The sequence below is a fragment of the Fringilla coelebs genome (genome assembly GCF_963513975.1).
Source record: "Fringilla coelebs genome assembly, chromosome: 12".
NCBI lineage: Eukaryota > Metazoa > Chordata > Aves > Passeriformes > Fringillidae > Fringilla > Fringilla coelebs.
The window spans coordinates 3,853,979-3,863,853 of NC_140038.1; the positions used below are offsets into that span (position 1 = coordinate 3,853,979).

At 61.7% G+C, this 9,875-nt stretch overlaps 1 protein-coding gene across 2 annotated transcripts; it reads left to right on the forward strand.

Annotated features, from left to right (window-relative positions):
* The first annotated feature begins 129 nt into the window (after nt 1-129).
* On the forward strand, nt 130-4,004 carry ULK3 (unc-51 like kinase 3). Of its 2 annotated transcripts, none has more exons than XM_084213505.1 (16): nt 130-278; nt 492-632; nt 811-931; nt 1,034-1,138; nt 1,216-1,359; nt 1,450-1,532; nt 1,607-1,762; nt 1,837-1,942; nt 2,055-2,095; nt 2,184-2,286; nt 2,396-2,460; nt 2,576-2,654; nt 2,738-2,778; nt 2,860-2,907; nt 2,982-3,036; nt 3,203-4,004. In XM_084213505.1, the coding sequence occupies exons 1-16, from the start codon at nt 177-179 to the stop codon at nt 3,775-3,777; spliced, it is 1,965 nt and encodes a 654-aa protein (XP_084069631.1). In that variant the 5' UTR covers nt 130-176; the 3' UTR covers nt 3,778-4,004. The 2 variants fall into 2 exon arrangements, with proteins under 2 accessions (XP_084069631.1, XP_084069630.1); XM_084213504.1 differs by having other exon boundaries at nt 3,189-3,340.
* The last annotated feature ends 5,871 nt before the right edge of the window (nt 4,005-9,875 follow it).

The following is a 9,875-nucleotide window of genomic DNA, read 5'->3' on the forward strand; positions in this document are numbered from 1 at the left end:
ACCAAGGGCGTGGCTTGCTTCGGGATGACAGATATGTGGGCGTGGCCATGGATACGGGGGCGTGGTCAGGGGTTCTGCGGGGGCGTGCCTGTGGGCGTGGCCTGCGCCGTGGCGCGCCGGGAAGGCGGAAGCGGCTCCCGGGCCCCGAGTGCCGCGACCGGGGCTCCGGAGGGGCCATGGCCGGGGCCGGCTGGGCCCCGCCGCGCCTCGACGAGTTCATCCTCACCGAGCCCCTCGGCTCCGGCACCTACGCCACCGTCTACAAGGCCTACAGGAAGGTAGGGCCGAGCCCGCCGCGGGGGTCGCCTTTTTGCTCCCGAATCTGCCCACGCACTCGCTTGGGACCCCCGTTTTCCAGCCCTCCACATGGGGTACCACCCCCCTAGCCCTCGCCTGGCACCTGCCGCCCTCTTGAAGGGGTCCTTCCCTTCCCTCCCCACCCGCGGTGGCTGTTTGGGTGGGGGGCCCAGCGTTGCCCCCCTCTTCGGCAGAAAGACACGCGTGAGGTGGTGGCCATCAAGTGCGTCAACAAGAGGAGCCTGAACCGGGCATCGGTGGAGAACCTGCTGACAGAGATCGAGATCCTCAAGACCATCCGCCATCCCAACATCGTGGAGCTCAAGGACTTCCAGGTGGGCTGGGGGCTTCCCGGGGGGCCTCTGAGCCGGAGCTACTCCGGCTTGGATCCATCCCCACTTCCCACGGGTGTATCCACGGGGCTTGGTGCCAGCAACTGGGCAAACTGGTCCGGGTGAACCTGTGTGGGTGGGACTGGCTGGGGTGGCACGGCAGGGTCTCATTGCCTCGCAGTGGGACGGTGACCACATCTACCTGATCATGGAGTTCTGTGCCGGGGGGGACCTGTCCCGCTTCATCCGGACGCGCAGGATGCTCCCCGAGAAGGTGGCACGCGTCTTCCTGCAGCAGCTCGGTGAGGACACCCCGCCTCCATCCCACCCTGCCTCTGGTGGGGACCCTTCCCAGGGTTTTGGGGTGCAGGGCTGCGCTATCACGTGCCCATCCACCCGCCCAGCCTGCGCCCTGAAGTTCCTCCACGACCGCAACATCTCCCACCTGGACCTGAAGCCGCAGAACATCCTCCTGAGCGCCCCGGAGAACCCCCAGCTGAAGCTGGCAGGTGAGGGCAGCCCCTGCCAGGGGCTGGGAGGGGTCAATCCCTTCTCCCTGTGTCCCCACGAGCTTTCTGCCTGGCAGATTTCGGCTTTGCCCAGTACATGTCCCCGTGGGACGAGAAGCACGTGCTGCGCGGCTCCCCGCTCTACATGGCCCCCGAGATGGTGTGTCGGCAGCACTACGACGCCCGCGCCGACCTCTGGTCCGTGGGCGTCATCCTTTACGGTGGGTTTGGCTTTTACTGCCCCGGAGGGCTCTGGTCAGGGCTGGTTTCCCCCTCTCCATCTCCCCCCACTGCTGCTTTTCCCCCCACAGAAGCACTTTTTGGGAAGCCGCCCTTCGCTTCCCGCTCCTTCGCCGAGCTGGAGGAGAAGATCCGCAGCGACCGGGCTGTGGAGGTAACGTGGGGTGGGGTGGGATGGGGCTGGGGGGAGTCTCAGCCCTCAGTGGGCTCAGCCCCTTCCCTCCCCAGCTTCCCAGCCGGCCCCAGCTCTCTCTGGAATGCCGGGATCTCTTGGGACAGCTGCTGGAGAGGGACCCTCGGAAGCGCATCTCCTTCGAGTGCTTCTTTGCTCACCCCTTCGTGGACATGGAGCACGTCCCCGGCCCCGAGAGCCTGGGCAAGGCGGTGAGCAGGGCTGGGGGCTGCTGCCTGGCAGTGGGGGCGTTCCAAGCCTGAGACCCCCACTCTGTGTCCCCCAGACTGACCTGGTGGTGGAGGCAGTGAGGAAGGATCAGGAGGGAGACGCCGCTGCCGCCTTCTCCCTCTACCGCAAAGCCCTGGAGTATTTCGTGCCAGCACTGCACTGTGAGTCCTCCCCGGGGGTTTTGTGGGGCCTGGGTGTATTTTGGGGGGGCAGCACCCCGGGGCAGGCCAGCTGTCAGCCCACCCACCCCGTGTTTGGTTGTCACCCCCTTAGATGAGAGCGACGTGCGGCGCAGAGAAGCCATCCGGGCCAAGGTGAGCCAAAACCCCTGGGGAGGTAGGGGCAGCCCCCCATCCTCTGCACCCCGTATTGGGGGTCTCCTCACCCCCAAAATGTGCACAGGTGAGGCAGTACATCTCCCGAGCAGAGGAGCTGAAGGTGTTGGTCACCTCCAGCAACAAGAACCTCCTGGAGAAAGGAAACCCGGCTAGAGAGCTCCTTAAAGGTAGTGAGTGATTTTTGCCCGTCCCCCAGTGTCACAGCTGGCAGGGGGTAGCAGTGGGGTTTTGGGCTGAAGGATGAAGGTTTTGGGCAATCCCTGCGTCCCCTTGCAGAGATGGCCAAGGACAAACCTCGGCTCTGCGCGGCGCTGGAAGTGGCCTCGGCTGCCATCGCCAAGGTGAGGGGTGGCCTTGGGTGTCCCCTCACCCCGAGGGATGGGGAAGGTGCAAACCTGGTGGGGAGGGGGCTGCTGGACCCTGCCAGCCACAGCCAGCCCCCGGGGCCTCTTGCAGGAGGAGGAGGGCAGGGATGACAGTGACGCCCTGGAGCTGTACCAGCAGAGCCTGGGGGAGCTGCTGCTGCTCCTGGCCGGTGAGTTGGGACTGAGGCCGGGCTTTTAGGGCAAGGATGGGTCCTGCTCCCATCCCTGATGCCGTGGCACGTTTCCCCTGCAGCGGAGCCGGCGGGGCGGCGGCGGGAGCTGCTCCACGCGGAGGTGAGTGCCAGCCCTGGGACACTGCTGTCCCCGCTGGCCTGGCCCCAGAGGGACTGTGTCCTCTCTCTGTCTCCCCACCAGATCCAGACCCTGATGGGCAGAGCCGAGTACCTGAAGGATCAGATCAAGGTATGATGGCTGGGGGGGCTCCAGAGCGCGCTGGGGGAGGATGAAGGCTGGAAAAGCCCCCTCTCCCTTGGCAGATACGGGAGGCACAGTCCATGGGCAAGGAGGCGCTGGCAGAGTCCGTCCGGAGCGGTGAGTCGCCCTTTGCCGCGGGGACTGGGGAATGTTCCCCAGCCCGAGGCTGATCCCAGCCCCGCCCGGCACGGGCCCGTCCCCCTCGGGAGCCCTTCCGGGGGTGGCGGCGGCGGGGGCAGCCCGGTGAGTGCCCGTGTGCCCCGGCACAGCCTGTACCTTGCAGTGACCCCCGGAGCTGCCCCGCGGGACGCCGCTCGCTGCCCGGCCAGGAGACACCGGCGCCAAGGCAAGGCTTTGGCTTCCGTCCCCCCCACCGCCAGGGGTGACACTTGGGGGGGCACCCTCGGGCTCCCGGCCCCGGGGGGGTCAGCAGGGCCATCTGCCCCTCTCCCAGGCGCTGGCTCGTTTCCCTGCCGGCCCTGCCTCGGCCGTCTGCTGCTGCAGCCTCCCCTGGCACGGCGGGCGGGTTATTCCACTCTAATTCCCTCCGCTGGCTCCACGGGAAGAGTATTTTTATCCTGGCACTGGGCTCTGGCAGGACATCCCCCCTGCTTTTTCAGCTGGGTGGTTCTTCCACCTCCCACATTCTGGGGGAGCCCACAAATCCGGCCGGGAGCTGAGGGTGGGCAGGGATGCTCCGCTGTGCCTTCCTCGCCCAGCATCTACCTCTGCATCCGCTGCTGCTCGTCCAGCCTCCCTCCAGCAGCCACTGCACTGGCCCAGCCCAGCCATACCTCCCTGCCTCTCGCTGCTGGAGCGCTGGGAATGAGGCTTTTCCTTCCTCAACCTGGAGCCTGACAGGTGCTGGCTGCCTCATCAGCGAGCAGTGCTCAGCGGGGACCCTTCGAGCAGCAGTCAGTCACCTTCAGGGAGACACTCTCAGCATCCTGCCTGCCCTGCTCCACTCCTCAGGGCCCTGGCACCCCCAACATCCAAATCACGCTCCCAGGAATCATTGTTACGGGGTGCTGATGTTGCCTGTCCTGCGAAACAAGGTACTTGTCTCAAAATCTACTGTATCTCAAGGGAATGTAATTTATTGTCTTTAATAAACTTGAATTTTGATTTCTCCACCTTCCTCTGTGCTCAGGTTTGTGATTTAAGCCTAAGAGGGGTCCCCAGGCAAGCCCCAGGACCCAGAGGCAGCCTGGGCTCCTGGAGCCATCGAGGCAGGCTGGGGACCCTGGTCCCTGTTCCCCCAGGAGCAGAGCTGGGGTGTCCCCTCCTCTGCTCCAGCAGTGCCCTCCCTTCCTGTGCTCCCCAGGGACCCGAGGCAGCCAAAGCAAGGTTTGACCTTGTTTTCACTTCCCATCTTTTTTTTTTTTTTTTCGGTGTGTGTGTGGAAAACACGGAGCAGAACAGCACGAGCCGTTACGTAAAATCCTGCTCTCTCCAGTAGGTTTTTGTGGCGGGTGAGGAAGGGCCGGGCTGGGCCACGAGGGAAAGCAGAAGGGCTGAGATGAGCAACAGGGGCATTTTTGGGGTGTCCAACACATTTTCTGAGCCGTGACCTCTTCCCAAGACAGCCTCCCCCCACATCCCACCCCCAGCGCCGCCTGCTCCGCGCTCAAAGCTTCCCGGGCAGATGCGCCAAGGCACCACTTCTGTATCTTTTTTTTACTCTATTTTTATATCTTTTTACTCCTATTATCATTATTATTCAGAGCAGAGATTATGTCCTGAGGCTTTAAAGTGCTTTCCCAGCCCGTGTCCTCCCGTGGTGGCTGCGGCAGCCGGCGCGGATAATCGCATCTGCCTTCACGCTCGGCCGCCCCCCAGCCCAGCCCCAACCCCAGCCCTGGGGGCAGGAGGAGCCTCTGGGTGCTCCCCTGGGGCTGATGCAGTCGGGGTGGGTGTCAGTGTCACCTGCACTGGCGTTTTTGGCTGCCCAGATGTCACCCAGGGAAGGAGAGCGATGTGTCTGAGCGGTGACAGGGTGCGCCGCTTATTTGGCTTGTAGCTGCCTTTACCAGGGTTTTCTCTCTAGAATTCATCGAGGTTACTAAGATATAAACTGTGCTAAAAGGAGAAAGAAGAAAAGAAACTGAATTCCAAGACCACAGGAAAGAGATATCAGAGAGCTGTGAGCCACCTGGATTGTATTCTCACATATTCTGAGAAATGCACGCAAAACGCGTGGACAAGCAAAGACACCAATAAGAAATGCGTGATCAGTAGAGTTAAAATGTCTAATAAATACATAATACAAGCAATAAATGGATTCTACTCCATCATATTGATTAGTTGTCCAGGAGTCCTGGATTTCCCCCAGGAAGGTGGCACGGAGCGAGCGGTGCCCGGCCTCTGTCACTCAGGGAGGAGCTGCTCCCCTCCAGTGCCATCCCTGCCACCACCCAGCCCTTCCCAACCCTCTTGGGGCTGGATTGTCACCCTGAGAGGTGGGGAGTGGCAGCTGGGTTGTCACCCTGGCGGTGCCAGCGCGTGGGGTGACGTGAGGACAGGCACGGGACGGGCTGGGTCAGCGTGTGGAGCCAGCCTTGGGCTTTCCCAGGGCTCTTTAATCTGGATTAATCCTGGTTGTTGGACCAGCAGTGGGTGGATGGATGGGCCATCCCTTCCCACAGCCACTCTCAGGGAAGTTTAATTGCCTGCAAAAAGGAGAAGGGAGATTCCCCAGCCTTCCGTGGCAGCTCATTTGTTTCAGCACTTTAACAATTGCTCATTTAATGCTTTATCCATTGGGGAAACCACTCACTCGTCCCACACTCACCCCTGGGAAGGAGGAAGATCCTGCAGCCAGCTGAGGAATGGGCTGGTGCAGGAGGGCAGGAGTTTTGTCAATAAAATTTATGTTATTTGATCAATAAAAGTTATTTTATTTTATCTACAAACTCCTTACTGCCAGCACGTTCCAGCAACCAGCAAGAGCTTATGTGGACAAACCTATCCCAATCCCAGCCCCATAGGTGAGGAAATGATATAAAACCAATAAAAGAGAGAGAGAAAAACAATATTTTCTGCTCTAATCCACACTTATTCTTTGCTTTAAGATGTTCAGTGTGTGTGTTGATGCCCAGAGCAGTCGTATGGCATGGAGGCTGCAGGGATTGCTGGAAACTGGGATGCATCCCTTGGTGGGCAGGGAAAAGGCAGGAGGGGCTGCCTGGCCCTGCTGCCCCCTCATCCCTCCTTCCCAGCGTCTCAACCCCATCCCAGCCTCTCATCCCTCCATCCCAGCTTCTCATCCTGCAATCCCAGACTCATCCTCCATCCCAGACTCTCCTCCCTCCATCCCAGCCTCATCCCTCCATCTCAGCCTCTCATCCCTCCTTCCCAGCCTCTCCTCCCTCCATCCCAGCCTCATCCCCATCATCCCAGACTCTCACCCCCATCTCAGCCTCTCATCCCCCCATCCCAGCCTCTCCTCCCTCCATCCCAGCCTCATGCCCCCATCCCAGCCTCTCCTCCCTCCATCCCAGCCTCTCCTCTCTCCATTCCACCCTCCTTCCCAGCCTCTCCTCCCTCCTTCCCAGCCTCTCCTCCCTCCATCCCAGCCTCATCCCTCCATCCCAGCCTCTCCTCTCTCCATCCCAGACTCATCCCTCCATCCCAGCCTCTCCTCTCTCCATCCCAGACTCATCCTCCCCATCCCACCCTCTCCTCCCTCCATCCCAGCCTCTCCTCCCTCCATCCCAGCCTCTCCTCCCTCCATCCCAGCCTCATCCCTCCATCCCAGCCGCTCCTCCCTCCATCCCAGCCTCTCCTCCCTCCATCCCAGCCTCATCCCTCCATCCCAGCCGCTCCTCCCTCCATCCCAGCCTCTCCTCCCTCCATCCCACCCTCATCCCCCCATCCCAGCCTCTCCTCCCCACCGCAGGCCGTGCCCAGCGCTGGCAGCAGGGACAGCAGGGACCCAGCCTCGGAGCAGCATCCTCGGCGCTGCCGCCGCTCGGCTTTGCCGGGAACGCTCTGCTGAGGCTTAACACGTCGCGGGAGCCGGGCGGGGGGAGCGGGGGCTGCCTGGCTTTTCACATGCCTGGGGGTCATGGTGCCTCCTAAAATAAACCCGCTCAGCTTCACGCGGCCTTTGCGTGGCTCACGTGGGCCGGGAGAGCGCCGAGCGCAGCCCAGGGGTCGGGCACGGCAGGCAGGGCAAGGGGGAGGGCCAGGGAAAGGTGCGGGAGACGATCCCGGCTGGTTGTGGGGGGATGAACCGCGGGGCTGCATCCCCGGCCCCGGGGTTCCCTGCTCCGGTGGGGATCCTGCTCTCCCGTGGGGTGAGCCTTGGTGCATCCTTGGTGGGCAGGGAAAGGGCAGGAGGGGGAGCCTGCCCCTGCTGCCCCCATCCCAGCCTCTCCTCCGCCGTCCCGACCTCTCACCCCCATCCAGCCTCTCCTCCCTCCATCCCAGCCTCTCCTCCCTCCATCCCAACCTCTCCTTCCTCCATCCCGACCTGTTCTCCCTCCATCCCGACCTGTTCTCCCTCTATCCCAGCCTCTCTTCCCCCCATCCCGACCTCTCACCCCCATCCAGCCTCTCCTTCCTCCACCCCAGCCTCTCCTTCCTCCATCCCAGCCTCTTCTCCCTCCATCCCAACCTGTTCTCCCTCCATCCCAGCCTCTCCTCCCCCATCCTGACCTCTCACCCCCATCCAGCCTCTCCTTCCTCCATCCCGACCTCTCCTCTCTCCATCCCAGCCTCTCCTCCCTCCATCCAGCCTCTCCTTCCTCCATCCCAGCCTCTCCTCTCTCCATCCCAGCCTCTCCTCCCTCCATCCAGCCTCTCCTTCCTCCATCCCAGCCTCTCCTCCCTCCATCCCAACCTGTTCTCTCTCCATCCCAACCTCTCCTCCCCCCATCCCAACCTCTCACCCCCATCCCAACCTCTCACCCCCATCCCAGCCTCTTCTTCCTCCATCCCAACCTGTTCTCCCTCCATCCCAGCCTCTTCTCCCCCCATCCCGACCTGTTCTTCTTCCATCCCAGCCTCTCCTCCCTCCATCCAGCCTCTCCTACCCCCATCCCCACCTCTCACCTCTGTCCCAGCCTCTCCTCCCTCCATCCCAGCCTCTTCTCTCTCTATCCCAGCCTCTCCTCCCTCCATCCCAGCCTCTCCTCCCTCCATCCCAGCCTCTCCTCCCTCCATCCCAGCCTCCTCTCTCTCCATCCCGACCTCTCCCAGCTCCATCCCATCCCCGTGGCTCCCCGCTCCGGTTGGGATCCCACTCTCTCCCGCAGGATGAGCCTTGGGGCTGGGATTTAAGCAGCGAGGGCTGGGCTGGGGCTGTGCCCGCTCCCTGCTATCCCTTTCCTGCTGGGGGATTAGATCAGCTCGGGCTGATCCTCATCAGGTATGATCTCCTTCCAGAGCTGAAGCTGCTCCTGCCAATCTCCCCTCTCGCTGCTCCCCGGCTCCCAGCACTGGGCTGGGTATCTGGGAGCAGAAAGGAATCTCTTGGTGCAGCAGCAGCAGCAGCAGCAGTAATAATAATAATAATAATAATAATAATAATAATAATAATAATAATAATAATAATAATAATAATAATAATAGTAATTTCAGTTTCCCAGCACCCTCTCCTGTGTTTTCCTGGATGACCCATCCCTCCTTGCAAAACCAAACCGCAGCTCATCAGCTCCCCCGGGATCTGGAGCGATAAATTCCCAGCCCATGCCAAGTTTTTCCAGGAAGCCTCGCCACAGGAGCCCCCTGCCTGCCGGGATGCCGCCAGGGCTGGGAGTCACACCTGCACGAACTCGGGCTCATCCCTGCAGCGTGTCCTTGCTTGGAGCAGAGCGCTGGGCATCCTGCAGTGCCCCTGAGACTGAGTGTTCTGAAGGTTTTGTATTAAAATAGCCCAAAAAAAACCTGCAGAAAAACGGGAATTTTGTGTGCTTTAAACCTGACTGCTGCCGACGAGCTGCTCCTAGCATCCCCTTGTTCCCAAATGGGAGTTCAACCAGGAGAGGAGATTTCTTTGGGATTCTGCTGCCAGGAAAGCAGGAAAAATTTTTCCCCCAAAAGCAAGAAAATAGGAAAATTTGCCCAGGAAAACAAAGCTCGGGGAGAAAAGTAAATGCATAGACATCTCCTGGTATTTATTCCACCGGTATAACAGTACCATGGCACGGGGACAGCACAGGAGGTGAGGGACACTCAACCGAGCACGGCACGACTACAGCACGACGAGCGGGAGGACGGGGAAGACATTCCCTCATGGCTTTGTTCTCCTCCTGGAAGGAGCAAGGACAGGATCCCATCCCAGCAGAGGGACGCCGCTGCTCCGGGGAAGGGCTGCTGCGGGCTCAGCTCAGCACCGGGGAGGGCTTTTGTTCCTCTCCGGTGTCAATTCAGGCTTCAGCACCCCCCTTCCCACAGGGATCGTATGGCAGGTCCTTCCCGGCCGGCTCCCTCAAGGGCACGGGGGTTGGTGTTCCTGGCGGGGATGGGATGGGGTTTCTCGGGTGATGGGGAGGGGACGCGGGGAGGGGGGTGCTCCACACCCTGCCTCGTCCTTGCGAGGCAAATCGGAGCCTCCCGCTCGCTGCTGGGAGGCTGAGAGGGAGCGTGGAGGCAGAGCCGCAGCGTGGGGCCACCGCTGCAAGGTCAGTGACACTGCAAGGACGGTGACACTGCAAGGACAGCCACACTGCAAGGACAGTCACTCTCCAAGGTCCCTTCCCTGCCACCTCCCCGGCTCTGGCTGCGGACACCCCTGCCCGGGCACGGGGGGAAGCCTTGGGGTACGGGGGGGACATGCTGGCTCCTGGCTCTAACCTCAGCCCGGAGAACGAAACGAAAGCCACACACCAGGGACATCTGGGTCAGGAGGAGCCGAGTGACACACGGCAAGGGTGACAACGTGGCTGGGGTCCCCGCTGCAGGCAGCAGCCCCCGCCAGAGCCTGCGCCGCGTCCCCTCCCTGCTCAGCCCCG